This window comes from Procambarus clarkii, chromosome 21, assembly GCF_040958095.1.
Source record: "Procambarus clarkii isolate CNS0578487 chromosome 21, FALCON_Pclarkii_2.0, whole genome shotgun sequence".
Classification (NCBI taxonomy): Eukaryota; Metazoa; Arthropoda; class Malacostraca; order Decapoda; family Cambaridae; genus Procambarus; species Procambarus clarkii.
The window spans coordinates 35,310,784-35,331,745 of NC_091170.1; the positions used below are offsets into that span (position 1 = coordinate 35,310,784).

Here is a 20,962-nt window from a genome sequence, read left to right on the forward strand (position 1 = left end):
ATTCTGCACAGAACAAAATTACGTAACAAACTTCCATTGCGGTAACTGGTCTATCTGTATTAAATTTTTCTCTTTTTGCTCAGGGATGCAAAAGCCTCATATCCATCTTTTAATTTCTGAACTGCAGAAGTAAAAGCTTTTAAAAAGGCATTAGCATTAGCTGCATCATTAGACAAACTGAGAAAACATGTCAACATGAGGCATTACTTTGTAGACAAATTTCAACTAAAACTAATTTATTTCTATCTTTTCAGTTAATGTCAGCTGCAAAAGGTTGATACATTATAAATACTTAACCAATTTCAGCCTATTTTCCATTGTCATTCTTTGTTAAAGGGCAATTAAATTTATAATTTAGGCACCACTAATAACACGTGACGCCACCTTCACTCAACGTAAACACTAAACACAGGACTGAGGAAGTAACTGGGCTATACCGAAAGCAGCTCAACGTTACCAGGTGTAGTGCCAATAAATCCTACATTATCATACAGCATGAGACCTCAATTTTGGCCCCATTTTAATGAAAATGTTCAAATTTCAGTTATAATCATATTGAAAATAACATATGATTTTTTTTCTGACATGCTAGTTGGATTATTTTCTGACAAATGCTATATATATTTGCTCGGCTGTGCTCATTAAATGTCAGATCTTCAGAAATTATTCTGAGGTCCTTTACACACAGTTTTCCTTCTAGTAGATACATTTTTGTCTTGTACACCTCACCAGGGTAGAAAATTTATTGTGGTACCTTTATTCGTGCATAAATTTTAAAAAATCTGGTAATTTTTCAATATTTTTTATTAACTTTGTAACCAAAAGATTATCACAATTTAAGAAAACAACTTCATTTTGTAGCACTTTATTTTAAGTGACAATAAGGCATACATATGATCATGAAATTAAAAAGCATGATACAGTATATATTTAGATGAATCACCATTATTTGGACGTCTTAAACAAAAGTATAGTTTGTAAAACAGTTTAACATATTCAATCCATACAAATGCCTACAGCAAACCCAGTTACTGCTGAAAAATAATCTTCAATTGATTTTAAGTTTGAAAGAATTTGTCTACTGAAAAATTATCTTGCTTCCAGTAATGTAAAGCATAATTCTTGTCAGTGATTATATTGGCACACCAATCTGCCTATTGTGTTTAGACATCGAACTGCACAATAAATCAATGGCTAATTACACAACATACAATGCAGAAACTGATATTTGATAAGAGTAATGCAGAGTTTAGATATCTTAATACAAAATATGAAGCTTCAGGTTCAGGAGTAATGAGGAGCATTAAAAAAAGGAAAGTAAACCACTAGTACTAAAAGTAAAATATGAACTAAATTCTTTCCCGATACTTTAATTACACTAACATTAAGAAACATTCGATGCATAAAATAACTGTATAGAGATGATCATTAAACACTTTAAAGGTACAGCTCGGCAAGTATTTGTTCTGGCATACTGAGAAGATTGTTGATTGCAAATTGTTTTCACAACAACACTGTGCTTCACATGTACCATCTTACCATCATAATGAACATCTTATGAACCCAATTAGCAAAGTAATTTTTTACCAATTTCATTCATATGACTAGTAGACTGCAATGAAGTTTATTGCTTAAGCTCGATACTATTACCCCATATTGTTGTTAAATTTAAACCCTTCTCAAATGACAACAATTATTACAATACAGTATAAGGAATCATAACACAAAACACAAATTGACATCCACCCTCTATAACAACAAATCTAAAATGTAATTATTAGATAGTGCTATAATGCTTATTAAGCAACTTGCCAATTTTCACTAAAATTTCTATGCAACAATATCTGTAACACACTGAAAACATTAATGAAGAAATAATCGTGTTTTTTTCTGAATTTAACGAGGATACATATGCATTTGAAAATAGAATCTTACATAGTACAGGGTGAATTATAATATTAATTAATATATATATATATATATATATATATATATATATATATATATATATATATATATATATATATATATATTGTATATATATCCAAATTTCCATACAACTGCAGTACAAGAACTGTTGACACTGCTAGAGCTGCAATAATGGACAGTTCCTGATTTTTTTTTTTTTTTTTTTTTTTTTGCTCAGTTACATATATCAGAATATTACCCTGCTTGCTTTCTTAATATCTTAAATATAGATAAATTTAAATTTTGTTAAAATAAAGCTTACTATCACCAAAATAATAACGCCTCCATTTTCACTGAAGTACCAGGAAGTTAACCATCCCAATGGCTAAGATCAGGATTAATTAACAGTGGGAGAATTGATGGCCAGAGCAGCAGAGCTGGTTGTGCTCAAGATGACGGTGGTAGTAGGGATGGTAGGAAGCGATGTAGTAGCATTGTTATTGCTGGGAACAGAAACTGGGCGGTCCTGGGAAGGGGAGGAACCACTAGTAGCACCAGCTGCATCCACATAATCGTGTTCATGATCCTGCTGAGCAACAAGTGCTGCCATTGCCATGTCATATGAAGGAGGTGGCTCGGGGAACATACCTGACAACTTCTTTCTGTAATTATACAATATAATTAATTATCTGTGTGTGTGTAGACTCCTTAACTTTATTAATATTTGTACTACATTTTCTTGGAGAGCTCAATCTTTAGATACACAATAATTCATGTCATAATTTCATGTGTTGCTAACCACAAATACAGAGAAACAGCACATGCTTAAATGTATATACTGTATTTAGTATTTGTGCTCACAAAATCTCAGAACTCGAATCTCTGGGTAATTCGGCCAAATATCAAGTCTGATTTATAGTAATTTATCACTTGATATAAAGAGAAATTCGAATCTCTAGACTTTGTAGATGGGTTACTGACACATGACAGCCGCTGTTCATTCAGGCGAGTCTTAGTTAACAAATACTTACAATATAAATATTTCTTATAACATATGACTAAATTTATCCAACTATTTGTATATGATAAACAGTTACTCTAATGAGAAATAAAAATTACACGGTACTATTATTTATAATAGTGGTACAGTACTAAAAATAATGGTACTAAAAAATAGTGGTACTATTTAGCTGTGGAATGCATGTCTCCCCACTTCGTTTACCATCCATCTACCATAGCACATATTCCCACATTAGTTTAGTTTATTTCACAATCACTGCTATTGTTGATATCCCGGGCATCCTCCCCAGAGGCCCGGGTAGCCTCCAGGTCTCACCCAGAAAATGGCGTTTCAATGCATTCAACGCTGATTTTCTGTGGAGAGCACCTTCGGCTCCCCGGAGCTATACCGGGCTGATGTGTAGAAGCAAACATGACGTCACCACAACCACTGCGCATCCGTCTGTGCAACCCCTCCCCCTCCCTGGGAGGGGGACGGGGGTCCCAGACCTCCACACCGGCAACTCTCCTCAGTTCTAGAGGCTGTTGTGTTGTGACAGTCGATGAGTTTTTGCCTGCTCTGATCTATAACAATCTATGTTTCTTGCTGATGATCCTTCAATACTGCATACTTTACCTATCTAGTATAGGTGGTATGACTTATAACCTGCAAACCCCTTTGACAGCTCAGTGGAGGAATAGCTGGATGCCTTCTCCCAGGCATCGACTCATGATTGTCTTTTATACTTTAAAGTTTTAAACCACTCTAAAGTTTTAGAGTGGTTTCTTGGGACCTTCAGTGGAGGATAGTTCTCAACCCCTCCTTTGGCATTTGGGGTTCCTGACTTGGCCATTTACTTTGCTTCAGAGGTTCATTGTGAGTCAGCTGGATATTGGGGATGGTTGAAACAGCAACGTTTCTTCTGTGGGTAGCTAGTCTATTCCCAGTCATCAAGTGGGACTTACTAAACCTTGTGTTCAATCTTGACCCCTATCAAATCTGAATAATTTCCTTCCCTGTCCAGCCAGCAATCTTGACCCCTATCAAATCTGAATAATTTCCTTCCCTGTCCAGCCAGCAATCTAAACCCCTATCAAATCTGAATAATTTCCTTCCCTGTCCAGCCCTGTCCAGCATGACTACCTTTAGTCAGGTTCAACTGGCTTTACAGTCATACCTTGGTATGACTGTAAAGGTATGGTATCCTTGCACCTTCAAGATGCATCCATTCAAGGTTCAGGGACTGGTTAAGATCTCTGTTACCACTTCATAGTTCTTCCTTTTGGAAGAACCAGTACCAAGTTAATGCAGGTTGTGGTCTCGTCTACATGTGTTGGGGTTCAGCATCTTGGCCTTCCTTGAAAACCGGCTTGTTTGGGCTCCCAAATGGTTGCAACCCAGAGACCTAGTTCTTTCTTAAGTTTGTGATGTTTGGTTCCTGGTGAATTGGCAGATGTCCAAGTTGGTTATATACAATGCAGTATCCACTATAAGTAGAGCCCCAAATATCACTAAATTCTCTAAGGAATTAACACAGCCAGAAAAATGGCCTGCTCATCAATTTAGGCTTGGAGAAATTTTATAAAATGATGATGCTTATTTTGTCATAAGAATGAGTGTTAACTTAAATGTAAAGACAACCAACAATCAGAATGAAAAAGGTAATGAAGAGAACACAAGAGAAATTTCCAATAATACGTAAGATCCCCTGTGAAATAAGGTATAGGCATACCAAGACCATTATTTTGACTGATATTTCTATACCAATATTTTTTTAGAGGTCAGAACTGTACAAACTGTTAGTCCTATAATATCAAATGAAATTTTATTGATACCGATACTGTGAAAGTAAATTGATAACACTGATATGGATACACCTCCATGATAATGCCTTAGATACAGATAGACACAATGAATTAGAAAATACCTGTATTGAGGATCAGCCATTGCAGTATCATAATCAGGCAGGTCCTGGCCCATGACTAATGTCTGACTCTCTTGGTCCACTGGTCCAGACACTCCACCCAGATATCTCAGGACTGACCGGCCTGCTTGTGCCTTCAGCATCAGGAACTTGTAACACCGCCAGACAATACTGATGCAATATGCCTGCAGGTAAAAAGAGAGGGTAGTACTCTAAGTCAGCTCTGGCTTTCCAAGGTAATACTTTTGTGTGAAGTAAAAACCTATCTTTCTAACACATGTTTGGGAAAACATTCAGTAAAGGACACACATTTATGCTGCTGAAAACTTATCTTGTGGGTGGTGTGGAGAGAAATGGGGGGGGGGGCAGAAGAAAGGAATGAGAAGACCTCTATTGCCCCTTTAAGGGCTAAAGTTTGGATCTCTGAGGTGGAAGCCCAGTACAGTAGTTCCAAATCTGCCATTAACATGAGTGCATTAGAGAAGAAAGAACAGAGAGAATAAAGGAAGACACACAAGAGGGACACGTGGGAAAAAAAAGTGAAGTCAAAGGAGGGTGGAAGAAGATGGGTGGAGATAAAGGTAGGGGGGAAGGCATGCAGGATAAAAGTGTGTAAGAAATGGAGTGGAGGAGCAGGAAGGAGAGGGAAGGAGGAGCAGCAGGAAGGAAAGGGAAGAGCAGAAAAGGAGGCAGCAGCAGCAAAATTAAAATTTACGGTACTTTTGTTCATTCATTTCTTCCTCTCCAAACTTAACTTCAAAAAAGTAGTATAAATATAAAACAATTGCTAGATACTTATTTCATGCAAAGTAACCATCAAAAGAAGGTAACAAGCCTGGAAGGTCATATGGTATAATTTTATGTCAAAGGAATTGTAATTAATGAAAATCACATTTATCTCTGAAACATTTACAAACCTTAGCCATTAGGGTTGTAATGAAGATGAGCATGGCAAAGAATGTCAGGCATTTTGTGTTCATTGCCAGAAGTTGTTGCTGAAAGGGAAATGCTGGAGTCTCGCGGATCAGTTGACGGATGTTTGGAAGATATGAGAGATAACCAATCATTGTCATGCTGTGAACCATAAACAAGATATCAAACATTTTGCAAGTACATCTCTTTACAAAATTTAATATAAAAACAGATATTGTCAATAAAGAATTTTTTTATCATTTGTCGTCTTCATCCCCAACGGACAAAGTATGATGTACTATAATTCATAGCAGCTCACAAAACATTTACTTTTTCTATGAGTAAGCCTCTTGGTTAGGTTTGGGTGTTTTAGTACACCATTTCTGTCCGTTGTGGCAACTCAAGAGGACATGCTGGTATCCCACCTGACATCCCAACCCATTTCCAACTACAGACAACTGGTATTATGCCAATGAGCATTCTGCAGGACCAGAGAAATGAGAAATAACCACCTTACAACCACCAGGCAAAGGAGGGACACATTAGCCATCCATCATCTTGGACAACAAATAAGAGTATTCACACATGAAAGATAAAAAAAAAAAACACTGAATGTAATGTAACGCCAGTTTCTGGGCGAGTTCCAGAGCCTCCCTGAAGCTACAATTTCCAATGTAGGTGCCAAACAGCAGCGGAGTTATACAGCTTACCGGGGCCCAAGAGCCAGACCCTGGCCCCCCTCACAGAGGAGAAGAGGAGCAGTGGTATTTATATATTAAGTTATTCATTTATGCCACCACCGAGGAAGGCACCCAGAAAGTCAGGGAGTCAAAACAACCCCTTCTGGCGGCAACGGCAATAGAACTCTCCAACGTAAACAATTGAAAACGTCATGAAACTAGCACCAGCTTGTTTGCCCCCTCCTCCCACTCATTTGGGGAAGGAATGGGCAGGCCGCAGTCTGCAAGCTGCTCCACCGTCAGTTTGACGAATGATGTAAAGAGCCCCGACACCTTTAGGGAGGGAGGGAGTTAGGGAGTCAGGGAGCCACCAGAGTTCACTCACAAATAAGTATTTTATTACATTTAATGCTGGTTTTCTGGGGAGAGCCCCGTGTGGCTCCCTGAAGCTAACCTCCCACGAAGAAGGAAACAAACAGGCATTTCCAGGGAAAATGGAGCACCACAGGACTCACAAAGAAGGAACAGACACTCAGCTGTGACAGCCGATCAAAGGCTACACAAGGGCACCGAGGCCCGGGAACATTAAAAAGATACCAGACTGCCAGAACCCTGTTTAAACTCCAGAATCCCCAAGCCTGAATATCAGCCCCATATATATTCGCAAAACAGCCAAAAGAGATGCTGTGAGAGGATGTTTCAAGATTCTCCCACAGCTGACTTGAATGGCTCATCGCAGTGCACAGTGCACCGATCTCGTGCACAAGCCCTATCTCTGTTAACCCTGGATGGTAATTTGTCATGTTGGGTGTCCCCAGGATGCCCACATAACCAGGAATACGTTTAAAATACGGAGACCAACGTATGCCCAAGGGTAAATTAGATACAGGGAAGTTAAGCATTCATGCCATAGAGTCATTGGGTACATAGTTGGTGCCAAGCGTGAGAGAGAGGGGGGAGGGGGGGGACGCCAGCGAGGCGACAGATCTGACCTCTGGGGTTAGCCTCAACCGGCGCGATGGAGAATAACAACTGTGACGTGGCCGTGACGTGTTCATGACGTCACCTCTGCTACCGATCATGGAACAACCAATATGATTGGTTCCCGATCTTTTGTTGAAACGCCATTGGCCAATTGTAACCCCTTGTGTTGGTGCCCGCGAGGAGTCCTGCAGCCGCTGGCAAGGGTATTCACGTGAGGAAGTTCATAGCTAGTGGATGTGTCCTGTTCTGTCTATCGGCCAATAGACTGAACACCATCCATTCCTCACCAAGTTAAACTCAGCGTCTTTCCGACATACCAACGCTCGCCCGGAACAACGATTGTGACTATGTTGTTTAGAAGCCTAGTGACAAATCACCAGAGCGAAACAGACTGGTATCAGGTAACCCCTGGTGACAAATGGAGAACGTCTGAATGACCTAGAGTGAACTATTGGACTCATAAGACATGGGACTAAAAAAAAAAAAAAAAAAAAAAAAAAAAAAAAAAAAAAAATTAGTAGTAGTTTGCTGTATTGCTTTTACAGCTGGTATTTACCCAAGTTTTGAAACACTTACAACTGCATAAAATTCTTCAAAGAAATTTTGACTCATCAGTCAGCCTAGAAAATTCCCTAAGAGAACCAAGAGTTGCCTGCAAACTCTAGTACATGCATATGAGAACTATATTGAACTTTTGGAAACAAAATAATTACCTTGATATACAGAAGTCAAAGACTTGCAGAAAGAAAAATGGCATTAGATGTGAGGGCTGACCACGGAATGCTCCATACACCAACAACAGTGTTACCACAAAAGTACACAAGGTGATGAAGAGGGCAACATTAACCTCATCTGTATAGAGATGCAAATAATATTAAATACAGTATTTTATATTAATTAATGGATATATAGACAACTGTATCATCTAGTATCATTTAATTTTACTTCTTTGCTCAACACTTCAACACAATTTTAACCTCTAAGTTAAAATTAGTTAATAGATGAGTTAGAGCCCTTGAAATCTGATAACTTAATCCAATCCATTGATAAATATACAAATTTAAGAAAGGTTTAACTAAAAATTAAACAATTTCAATCAATAAAGTGATCATTACACACATACTGTACTATTAAATAAACAAGATATTTTTGTGAGCCCAGCAATAAAGAGAGCCATTGTCCTCAATACAAAAATATTAAATATTCTCAAATATAATTCCTGTGTTCATATATATTTTACAATATGGACCTACATACACAGACTGAGAGAAACAGAGACGGGAGGGAGCATGTGTCTGGGTAAGTTGTTTGTAGGCAGGGCTGGTGGTATACACACTATAGTATCATAATACAGTACTTGTATAATTGTGCTAGAAGGTTATTAAAAAGTTATTTCACTCGCTATACTTCTCTCCTAATATGTTGGGAATTGTCAGGTGGGGGGGGGGGCAGATATCACAGAGAGTCACTATTGCATCAAATCTGCTTTGCTGTATGTAATACATTTGAGGGGATCATTCTGTACTGTTAATCAAACTAAACCAACAAAAATTTTGATGCTGTAGTTTTATAATATTAACAGATTTCAACTTAACCACTAGAAACTACAACTGATGCATATATTAGTGTAGTAAGTCTACAGGATAGAAAATAGTTTCTATAATCAATAGTTTTGACTTACCAGTGTTAAGGCGATGAGTTGTTATCAAGTTTCCTAGGGAAATGGAAAAGTCAGAGGCAGCAGCATTTGTGCTTCCATCACCTTGTGCTGCCAAGATGCAAGGCATCTCTGCACCACAATTGACAGCTTTTACATCTTGTGGATTGACGGAGAGTTCATCTCCTGACCCAAGACCCCCAAGAGGGCCGCCTGTCTGGGTAAGCTTTTCGGGGTGAACTACTACCACCGCAATCAATGACAGTGCCAGCAGATGAAGGAGCTAAAAGATAGTAAACATTTGTTATACAAAATCTCATAATAGTGCAACAATGCAAATTATTATATTGTGAACTATTTAAGAAAAACATATACAGTAAACTGACTACATAAAATTATACAACACACAAACCATTCTTTTAGATTTTCAGTAATCACAGTTGAACAGAAATCATTGGAGAATTCTTGTACTGTATTAGCATACAAAGGCACCAAAATATGCATAAAGTACATATGAGCCTGAATACAATGTATTGTAAATACTATTAAACAAATTTAAAAATACATAAATTTTTACCATGTGCCAAAATCCAATAACAATGGTGCCAGTGCGGACATGACAGCAAAGAAAGCAAGTCCACTGGTCATGTCTCTTTCTTAATGCCTCCAATCTTCCCTGAACTTCCTGCAATCGACCTCGACCCAACATGCTGCTACCCTCTGCCACAGCTGCTGCTGCTGATAATGGCGGCGGCGGCGGTGGTGGTGGTGGCGGCGGCGGTGTTGCTTCTACAGGCCCCTGTGAAAAATAGTGATTGGATGATACTCAAATGTCTAACGATTCCAATACATAGTCCACTAAAAAGTCTAAATTCTAATATTTTTTCTTAAAATTTGTGTACTTTAGTTTGAAAAAATTTACGCTTGACATTATGAGCATGGGGAAATATATTAATACAGTGGAACCTCGACTTACTGCCCACTTAGTGATGCTCACGCTTGAATTCTTTGTAAAGAATTTCATTTTTTGTGCTTTTTTGTTTTTGTTTTTTGAATATAAAAGTAATTATCATATATCATGCCATGGGTCCCAAGAAAGTCAGTGGTAAAGTTCAACTTAAGAAAATAGTTGCGAGTACAGTAGAGGCAGTAGACGATGTCCCATTCTCAATAATTAAATGTGTGAAGTATAGGAAGAACTGAAAAGTTTTGTTGAAAAAACTCACCACAGATAAAGATGTATTGACCTTTTTAATGACAATATGATGCCTCACTACAGACAAGTGTTAAAATGTAGGGAAAAACAAGTGTCTTTAAACAGATTCTTATTAAGACAAGCAGTGAGCCACAACCAGGTCCTAGTGGTATGCCTGCAAAACACAGGAGAGAGAGTACCCCCAAAGAAGTCACTGGGGGATTGATATATCATTCCTCCCTTGACCCTCTTGTACTTAATGGAGGGTTGTAAATAACATCTATAAGTCTTCATGGGCCTCACTGTTATCATATCTATCATGAAATCTTATTTGTTGATTACCTCTGGAATCGCTATTTCCTCAGAACTCAAATAATGTTGTATTAATAGGGCTACTCATCCTTCCCTGTTTATCCTTTCTTTTCTTACTACCTGGTATATTGAGAACATTTCATTCTCTATTATGTTTGTCAGTTTTGTCTATAACTGCAATGAAATGATCATTTTCTGCCAGCCGTTCTTGCAGCTCTACCTTTTCATTTGTAATGTCGTCTGCAGTTTTAGTACCAAATTTGATTACTACTTATTTCTCTTGGGCTGTTTAGTTTCTTACCAAGGATAGATTCTCCCTTGATAAAATCTATCCCCGGGAAGATTCTCACAACCAACACTCACTCCCCTGGTTTCTTTCCTCGCCAGGAAAGGCCCACTTTCTTGCTGCACTCAATTATCCTCCTGCCCTGGTCTATTTTCCTATTATTCCATCTTAAGGAAAAATCACCATAAAAAGCTGAAAAAGGGTAATAATCATAATAATCTTGTAGGAAGGATACCACTAGTAAAATACAGTACAGTACTAATTAATTTTTTGTTGTGTATAAAATATCAATCTTACCCCTCCTCCTTCCTGGGCCTCACACCCAATGGTTACGCTTTCCCGCAAGGACTCCGTGCTGCCTGCCTGGGTACCACTTGTCTCAAAAATAGTGTTAATGTCACTCCCAGGTGACACTTCACTCTGAAAACATTTATTAGATATTCAGCAATGAAAACTATATATTTATACTGCAGAGCATATACTGTTACTTATAAGTAACAACTTCATTTAGGAAGTTGGATTCAAACACAGTATACTGCGAGTAAAATTTACAACTTCCAATCTCATGTAAATATATCCACAATCTAGATAATTTGTTAGCAATAAAAACAAAGTTTAGCAAAATATTATATAATATCAAAGCAAAAAACCAGCATTGAATGTATTGAAATGCCAATTTCTGGTGGGTCCTGGAGCCAGGACCCACCACATATTTGCTGCTTGGCAAGGCTCCATCCAGTTCAATCCATGTCAGGCCCTAACATGACAAACAAGCACATGGGAGACCAGAGGCCAAAAACTGGCCCCCTTTATAGTGGCACAAGGAGCAGGATATTGTAAATCTCCCTAACCAGAAAAGGCCACCAGAAAGGAAAAGATGAAGAGAGAAGACCTGAGATTTATGAGCCACTTGGTGGTGAAGCAATATTAATATTAGAGCCACCTGTGCTCTACCAAAGGATCCACACCTTCCTCCTTGAATCACCAATCATACTCCCTCAGTAATATATCCAGGCAACTGAAAAACCAACGCCCTTATTGTGGGGAAGGAAGGGCCCAAGGAGCCACCAGGACCCACCAGAAAAAGGCATTTCATTACATTCTACACTAGTTTTCTAGGAAGGATCCTTAGGTGGCTCCTTGGTGCTATGCAATCACAAAAAACACCTGGACTGAAAAAACACCAGCGCCTGAATATCTCACACAAGACATTCAGAAACAGAGCTGTAAACTTGAGCACATCATGGGCCTAAAAGTAAAACACAGGTTGGCTAAATTTGATGACACTGCAGACAACCTGAGACAAATGAGACCTGGAACAGGGAAACATGGACACCAGATCCACAAACAGAGCATCCTTCTATGCATCACTAGTGGCACAGAGATAACACCAAACAAGCCATCTCCCTCTTAGCAAGAAAATCAGTGGCTGCAAATGGAGAAAATGACCCTTAGGACCAAAAGACCAATACCTCCACTTCCAGAGTAGAGAATGAAGTTCTTCCACTTAAAAATTGGGTGCAAGGGCCAATAAAAAGCCAACTTACACAAAAATCACAGTCTGAAGGGGCAACAGGAATCAAGAAGAGAAAACCTGTCCAAAGATCAGAATGGCTCAGGAGCATGAGCAGGGACAATTTGTGAAACGGGGCCAAATGTGAAACATTGACACCAAATACTAACTGACTCTATAAAGGTCAAACAATACGAGATAATGAGAAGCATATACTGTATTAACAACCATAAAAAAAAACACGACCACAAGTACAGAAATAGAGGACAAAAGACAGAAAAAAGATGAAAGATGCACACAAAAACCTCATACTGTTGTTGCAACAAAACCTGCAGTTAGGATGTCAAAAGATCAGCTACCTGCAGACGATACAAAGAGTCAAAGAGTCAAAAACTCCAAACGTATAGATCATTGGAGACCTTACCATCAAGAAATATCTACGGGCCTATTCACAAGATGAGAGACAATTCAGAAAAATGACATGATCAGACAACGAGTGAAAGGTTCAGAAACTATGGCTAGGCCAGCCAAGAGGGAGTCAGCAGAAGAACCCTACTGGAGAATGTCTCCAGTCATGACAGAAACTGGTTAACAGCTGAATAAGGGGAAAGAGATAAAGAAAATCCACCAACCCAGTCTAGCCAAAAAGCATCCACTACAAGAGCCTCACAATTGGGGAAGCGGGACATGTAAACTGGATGCCGTCAGTTCCACACTAAGACAAAGATGTCCACTCTGGTGTAGCCAAACATCTTACACAGCCAACAGAAGAACCTGTCATTAATGGGCCACTTCGTGGTAATGGGGTGAAAACAAGAGACCATCACCAGAACACTGGGCATGCTCCACACGTGAGCCAACCTAGGTTAGTAGACATGTTGGCCAGAGTGCTTTACAATTCCCTGCTCCTTGTGCCTCTATAAAGAGGGTGCCAGGTTTTGGCCTCTTGTAAGCATATTTATGACTCATAAGAGCCTGGCATGGATTGAATTGGATGGTGCTTGCCAGGCAGTAAATGTCAAAGAGATTGGCATTTACCCTTAGGATCCCTGCCAGAAAATACTGTTTTATGAATTTTAAAAATGTACATGAAAGTACTTTTAGCTCTTGCACTGTACGCCTGTTATGTATGACAACTCCATGGTCCGTAAAAAAAAAAAAAAAAACAGGAAAACAAAAGTTAGCTTACTCTGGCTGGGGTGGACAAAAAATATTGCGATGACATCACAATTCACGGGCGTTAATTGATAAGATGCCTTGGCAAAGTCACCTGGAGGGCATGAGTTGCCACAAATATATTTATACCCATCTATTTTAGTGTCAAAGATTTGTTTTCTCACTGGTTTCTTGCAGTTATATTATGCAATAGTGTGTAATTTGACAAATTCCTATAATAAAGTGTGGAATACCAATACACACAAAAATACAGTGACACCTCAACATATGATTCCCCTACTTACGAAATTTTCAAGTTATGACCCCAATTTCATCAAAAAATGCAACTTGACTTACAACTCTTGCCTCGACTAGCGACTTTGTTGATACACGCATCGGTCGACTGAGCTAGTGGTTCCTGGTGGCATGGGCAACTCCACCTCAGTTTACAAGAGCCACCTGCTTAAGGACGATTGCGCCTATGAAGAATTTCATTGTATTTGTTTTTTGAACATCAAAGTACTTTACAGGTAATTATTATATATCATGCCATGGATCCTAAGAAAGTCAGTGTGCGTGAAGTATGGAAAGAACTGTAAAGTTTTGTTGAAAAAACTCGCCCAGATAAAGCTGTAGCAGGTCGTTGCGGTGACCTTTTAAAAGACAATGTGATGTCTCACTACAGACAAATGTTAAAATGTATTGAAAAATAAGTGTGTTTACAGATTTTTAGTAAGACAAGCAAGCAGTGAGCCACAACCAGGTCCTAATTGCATGCCTACAAAATGTAGGACAGAGAGTACACTGTACCCCAGAGAAGTCATCACTGCCTGATGTTATAATGGAAGGGAACTCCCCTTCCAATCAGTAACACCTCTCCTCCCCCCTCCTCACTGTCTTCCATACGCCAACAAGAGTCCTCAATAAAGGTAAGATATACATACTGTATTGTACTAGTACAAAAAGTGGTTTTCGGTATAAAATGAATTTTTAAGTTAATATTTTCGGGGGTGTGGAACAGATTAATTCAATTTTCATTATTTCTTGTGGGGAAATTAGTTTCGAGTTACGACCCATCTCTGGGAACGGATTAAATTTATAAGTGGAGCTACCACCATATTCATGTCACTAATACATGTGCGCATATTATATTCTTTAAACAATAAAACATACTGCTTTTGTTATTGCACTGTAAACACACATTGTATACATTACTATCTACATTTCCAAGCACTGTTATGAACCATTAAGCAGTTCTAGTGTGTGATATTTTTGTAAACAATGATATGTACAAGCACAGCACAGCCCTACACACTTGTTGCTGATGACACATGATGAATCAAAGTGCCATTCGATATGCTGTACCATAAGCACCATTAAAAACTAGCCAAAGCAATGCTGTTATCAGAATCCTGGTCAATAAACCCTAAATATGATTCATTTTTCATATGTTAATTTTCTAAAGGAACATGAAGTCGTGTTGCATGAATGCACCAAACCATATCCGAGTGCTGTGGCTGTGTGCCTCGCGCTGTGAACATCGCAACTGGCATTGGGTTCCATTACATTTGAACCTTGCACAAAGCCTTTATCACTGTCAAGATCATGATATTTATCAATGATTTATCATTGTTAAATAATTGCAGTTATTTATTTATTTCATCATTATTAAGTGATGTTGTGGGCATGAGTTACATGGTGGTGCTGAGCGTTGCTTTTCATGCGTTACTCATAGGTGCTGTCTCAGTACCGAGGCCCTCACAGCCGTGAAGAGTGCCCATGATTTTTTTCCAAGATGGCATCTGTTTACTGGAGGCCTAAGGAAGTGGATGTGAAGCCTCTATACCCGCAGGAGTTCTAAATCTTACGCAAGACCTAAAATCAACCCATGGATGACATGCACACCAATGACAAAATGACAATGTTTGGTATATGCAATTGAAGGATTAAATATTAGTAATAAAACTATCACAAATCATGCAAAATAAACTACACAAAAATGTGCATACTGTACAACCAACATAATTATTAAAGCTCAAAGATGAATGAGATCTACCTCAATAACAGCCAAGTGTTCTCAGGTGCCATTTTTGTTCATTAATATTTCAGTAAATTGTTTTAATTATTTATTTGATGATTTTCATTTGTTTCCACCTGCGACTTAAACACTGCAAGGGCCAAAACAGCATTTTTTTGTATTTATGTGATGGAGAGCCATACCACCTTGGTTCAGTATAGCTGCGATACCATAACCCGTCACACACTTAACATCTTTTCTTGGGTGTACAAAAAACCCGCACTGAATACAAGAAAATGTCAATTTCTTGGTGAGCACCACTGGCTCCCTGAAACTATCTCACTGAGATGGATCCCAACTACTAGGTTGCATTAGCAGTGGAGTTCTTAGGCCTACCAGGGACCGAGCCAGACCATGGTCCCCTCAAAGAGGCACAGGGAGAAGATGACAGTGTGTCACCTCCCCGGGAAATGTATCTAGAAAGTCGGTGAACCGAAACAGGCAACTGCTAAGTTCAAAAAAGACCAAAACCTTGCAACCAACCTAATGAACTCTCCCAAACTACACAAACAAATGACAATGCATAACTAATTTAGATAACAGAAACCTTAACCTACCTAAATTTTTTCTAATTTGTTTCACCTATTTCTTATAACACCACTAGACAAACAATTTGCATACTGTACTTATTTCCTTTAAAAAATGAAAATGCAAAATTTCTTGCAGAAAAATGCTTCACCCATGCAGTTTTCTCCAAACATGTTAGTCATCATAAATTTTAGGGCATTAATACAAAATGAAGAAAAACAATATAACAAACAAGCAGCTACATTTAGCCTACATATGCTGGGGGTGGTGGAGGCTGTTCTGAATAATCCGGGGGACTTATGTCTCGAACCACAATTCCCTCCTGGTTCATTAAAATGCGCCTGATTCTAGCCCGTCGTAATGCTCGTCTGCGCGAAGCAGCAAACATGGCATTCCTGCGAGTAAATTTATTAATGACATGACAAAAATAATTAGGCTTATTCTGTGTATGCATGTACACATTTATGAAACTGCATGCATATGAATATGGAGTAGGGGAAGAGAGAATTTAAAGCAGTTTCAAGATAAAAATAGCGGCTACTAATCACCAGTATATACAGTATCATGCAGGAAGTAGACAATAGTCTTCTTTCCCATGAATATTATTTGTTTTATTATTAATACAGTGAGAAAATCAGTAGATGCCATGATGAAATTTTGATCATTCACTCTGGTTATTCCCAAGCATACACCCTAAACAACTTGGCAATGATGTGCTTAACAACAATGCAATTTAGGATTCAACTGGAAGCCTCAGGACACCTAGATTATTCCATTAAATCTTAGGTTGAATTGCCTTTGAGCATGTCATGGCAGAGTTGTTTTAGGGCATATGCTCGATGAGGACAGGAAGCCGGCGGCTTGTCAAAGGTCCACCCATTTGCCTTGATCTTTTCCAGCTGTATTTTAAATGTTAGACATTTTGGCATTTATGGCTACAGCGGGTAGGCAGTTCCATAGGTTTATAACCCTGTGGGTGGAAAAAGCATCTCCTGTTCTCAGTTCTATATTGTGGCTTGTTGAGCTTGAAACTGTTGCTCTTTGATCATGTTACATCTGACCTTTTGAAGAAATTTTTCAGATCGACATCTTCCAATTTGTTTAGTACTGTATTTTAAGTTTCAATGAGATCTGCCCTGTCTTGCCTGGTTTGCAGTTTTATTATTAATAAAACTGCTGACCTCGTCCATTCCTTGCACACAATTCCTTGTACGCAATTCCTTGTATTCTTCCATTTATTCCACGTGCCTGTAATTTCCTTGCCAGTTTTAATGTGGTACCTTGTCAAAGGCATTAGCAAAATCCATGTATACTATATCAACCGGAACTTGTCTGAGTAGCTGGTTACCGAAAAGGATAAACCTTAGGCTAAAACTCTGATACAAACAAAAATAAACTTTACTGAAGCAAATTACCTCAAAGTGTGGTTAGTTTCATATGTTGATCCCCAGGGTAATGCAGAATATATTGAGTTTAGTTAGTATAGACTAGTTTTTATACAGATGTATTATAACCATACATATTTACATCTACAGTATATGGATGTAATGAATTTAACCTAGACCAATGAAAAAGTACATGTCAGGCTTATATCGAGGTCCTTTCCACCAAGGTCGGATTATTGACTTAGCTTGTGTGCATTGCATCCCGAGGAAACTCCTAAGTGCCTGAATTTACCTGAGAGCCACCAATACTAATGGCCTCAACAAGGACAGGAAGCTGGCGGCTGTCAAAAGTCCCTCCATTTGCCCTGATGATCTTTTTCCAGTTGTATTTTAAAACCCAGCAGTCTTGGTACCTATTTACTGCTAGGTGAACAGAGCTTTAGGTGATAGGAAATGCACACAACCATTTCTGTCCCGCCTGGGAGTAAACCCGGATTTTCCCGACTGTGAGTATAGAACAAACCTGACACTAGGCTTTAGACTTCAGATTAGCACTGGGAAGCAAGGGGGTGTTTTATATCTAGGTCACCAATTACCGCTGCTTGCACAAGAGAGGGGGGGGGGGAACTGTGAAGAAATGATACCCAATTGGTTCAAATTTGATTATGAAATTAATGGAGTTATAATTAAATTAAATTTTCTCTTCTGAGAACCATAAATATACGAATGACTATAGACAAAACCTCAAAACCTCTTTACAAGAGCTCTGCATTCGACGTTACCAGCTAGTAACTCTTATTTAGTCACTTTCAGATATGGGCAATGGATCACGTCACATGCAAGTACATAAATATAGAATAACCAAACACATGATTGAGTCAATGAGCGTGACTAAGGGCGGAGAGAGAGCCAGAGCCAGCAATCAGCCCAGGGGATGATAATGGCTCTAGTCCTCCTCCTCCATTACCACCACCAACGTCTTCTCCCCGGCCTGTCCTCCCGGCCGCCATTAATGTGGCCTCTCAGGGTGGGGGCGAGCAAGCACACAACAAGGCCCCACAGGGCGGGTACCTCTGCCTCCTGCTCAGTCCTTCACAACAAATATGGAGACTGAGCCCCGAGGGTGACGCAGGCGCCACTCACCACTGACGTCACAACAAAAACACTAGGGTGCTGACGGCTGGTCTTGGCCGGAAGGTGCTCATAAATAAATAAATAAATAAATAAATAAATTAATTAATTAATTAATTAAATAAATAAATGTTTATTCAGGTAAGGTACACTCCACATATGTCAGTTGCTTAATTTAGAACCTGTACTTGAGGTCGATCTCGAACCCATTGTTGATGTGACGACTTATATTGAATTTTGTAACTAGCTCATCAAGATTGTAACGTGCTTAGTTAAATGAATTGTGGGGTTCAGTCCCTGAGCCCATTATGTGCCTCTGTAACCCTTTCCACTACCGCCCACAAGATGGGTATGGGGTGCATAATAAATGAACTAAACTAAAGGTAAGGTACATACATACAAGAGATTTTACAAAAATTGATAGATTTATAGATAGAGCTAGTACATACAATGCCTAAAGCCACTATTATGCAAAGCGTTTCGGGACGGAAAAACACTAAAAACTAAAACTTAATACTAATTGAGTTTAAAGTATAAAATGTGTTGAGAACAAATAAATTTGTTCTTGTTGAATGGTGTCACGGATATATATACTCACCTAGGTGTGCTTGCGGGGGTTGAGCTCTGGCTCTTTGGTCCTGCCTCTCAACCTGGTCTACTGATTCCTGAGCCTACTGGGCTCTATCATATCTACATTTGAAACTGTGTACGGAGTCAGCCTCCACCACATCGCATACAAGGGTGGTGAAGCAAAAAAAAAATGTTCATCAAACTCCCGACTTCGACAGCGTCTTTACTGAATGCCACTCTTCATCAACATGGGCAACGGATATAGAAGACGATGCTGGCATATATAACATTACCAATCTGCAGAGTGGTAATTGGCAGAATTCTTCCGAGGAAGAATTTGAGAAGTTTACAAGAAACACTGACGGATGTGAGAGGTGCAGACGAAAATGCTGCGGAAGAGGAGCTGGATATTGAGCAAGTAGTACAAGTAGTCTAACAACAACAAAAGTTTTGTTATAATTTGACACTACGTAAATTAGTAATGTTAGATTTGTAGTGTGTGTGTATGTATTATAATTATGTATTCATTAATGTACTTAAAATAAGTTAACTCATTTATTATCTGGACTCGCATAACTGGGTCATAACACCTTGGCCCCAATAATGTGACCTCACGCGAAGATCGCCTCAATAAGTCCCACACAGCTCTAGGGATAAACTTCACAGCAATTTTGTCACAAATTCAGCATCACTGTTTCAAGACTTGCCACTCTGCACTTGAGTAGTTGAACATGACACCTGTCTTAAAGTTTCCAAAATTTACTTCCTTCCTTCGGGGCCTCGTAGCCTGGTGGATAGCGCGCAGGACTTGTAATTCTGTGGCGCGGGTTCGATTCCCGCACGAGGCAGAAACAAATGGGCAAAGTTTCTTTCACCCTAAATGCCCCTGTTACCTAGCAGTAAATAGGTACCTGGGAGTTAGTCAGCTGTCACGGGCTGCTTCCTGGGGGTGGAAGCCTGGTCGAGGACCGGGCCGCGGGGACACTAAAGCCCCGAAATCATCTCAAGATAACCTCAAGATAACATCACTACTTAATGCATTCCATTTGTTAACTACTCTGACACTAAAAAAAAATTCTTTCTAATGTCTCTGTGGCTCATTTGGATACTAAGTTTCCACCTGTGTCCCCTTGTTCGCGTACCACCTGTGCTAAATAGTTTGTCTTCGTCCACCCTGTCAATTTCCTTGAGAATTTTGTAGGTCGTTATCATGTCTCCCCTTACTCTTCTGTCCTCCAGGGAGCGTGAGGTTTAGCTCCCTAGGCCTTTCCTCGTAGATCATACCTCTCAGCTCGGGGACTAGTCTGGTTAGTCCCCGAAGATTCAGAAGATACTTCTGAATCTTCTTACTTTGTCTTGTGTTTTAACTAAGTATGGATGCCAGGCTGGAGCTGCATAGTCCAGGATTTGTCTGACATAAGTGGTATACAAGATCCTGATTCCTTACACAAGTTTCTAAAGGTAGTTCTTATATTGGCCAGTTTAGCATATGCTACTGATGATATCCTCTTGATGTGGGCCTCTGAGGACAGGTTTGGTGTGATATCAACCCCCAGATCTCTCTCTCGATTTGACTCTTGCAGGATTTCACCTAGATGGTACCTTGTGCCTTCTGCTCCCTTCACCTAATTTCATTACTTTACACTTTCCTGAGTTGAACTTTAGTAGCCATTTTCTAGTCGTCCTGTAGTTTGTCTGATCTTTATCTGTCTTGATTCTTCTCATAATTTTTGCATCATCAGCAA

At 39.2% G+C, this 20,962-nt stretch overlaps 1 protein-coding gene across 4 annotated transcripts; it reads right to left on the reverse strand.

The window, feature by feature from the left end:
- Positions 1-853: 853 nt before the first annotated feature.
- On the reverse strand, positions 854-18,671 carry LOC123760585 (lysosomal-associated transmembrane protein 4B). Of its 4 annotated transcripts, none has more exons than XM_045746280.2 (9): positions 18,588-18,671; positions 13,884-14,005; positions 11,156-11,278; positions 9,643-9,864; positions 9,090-9,348; positions 8,122-8,260; positions 5,750-5,906; positions 4,836-5,017; positions 854-2,570 (listed from the first exon to the last, which is right to left on the reverse strand). In XM_045746280.2, the coding sequence occupies exons 2-9, from the start codon at positions 13,920-13,922 to the stop codon at positions 2,306-2,308; spliced, it is 1,386 nt and encodes a 461-aa protein (XP_045602236.2). In that variant the 5' UTR covers positions 13,923-14,005; positions 18,588-18,671; the 3' UTR covers positions 854-2,305. The 4 variants fall into 4 exon arrangements, with proteins under 4 accessions (XP_045602236.2, XP_045602235.2, XP_069184408.1 ...); XM_045746279.2 differs by lacking the exon at positions 13,884-14,005 and adding an exon at positions 16,385-16,526 and having other exon boundaries at positions 18,588-18,664; XM_069328307.1 differs by having other exon boundaries at positions 13,884-13,985; positions 18,588-18,623.
- Positions 18,672-20,962: the final 2,291 nt, after the last annotated feature.

Excerpts from the sequence above, each read along its gene's own strand:
- LOC123760585 (XM_045746279.2), bottom strand. The coding sequence starts at position 16,519 with ATGTTTGCTGCTTCGCGCAGACGAGCATTACGACGGGCTAGAATCAGG. Across the intron at positions 9,349-9,642 it reads TTATTGGATTTTGGCACATG|CTCCTTCATCTGCTGGCACT; the intron begins GTAAAAATTTAT and ends ACTATCTTTTAG. Across the intron at positions 5,907-8,121 it reads TTTGACTTCTGTATATCAAG|CATGACAATGATTGGTTATC; the intron begins GTAATTATTTTG and ends TATGGTTCACAG.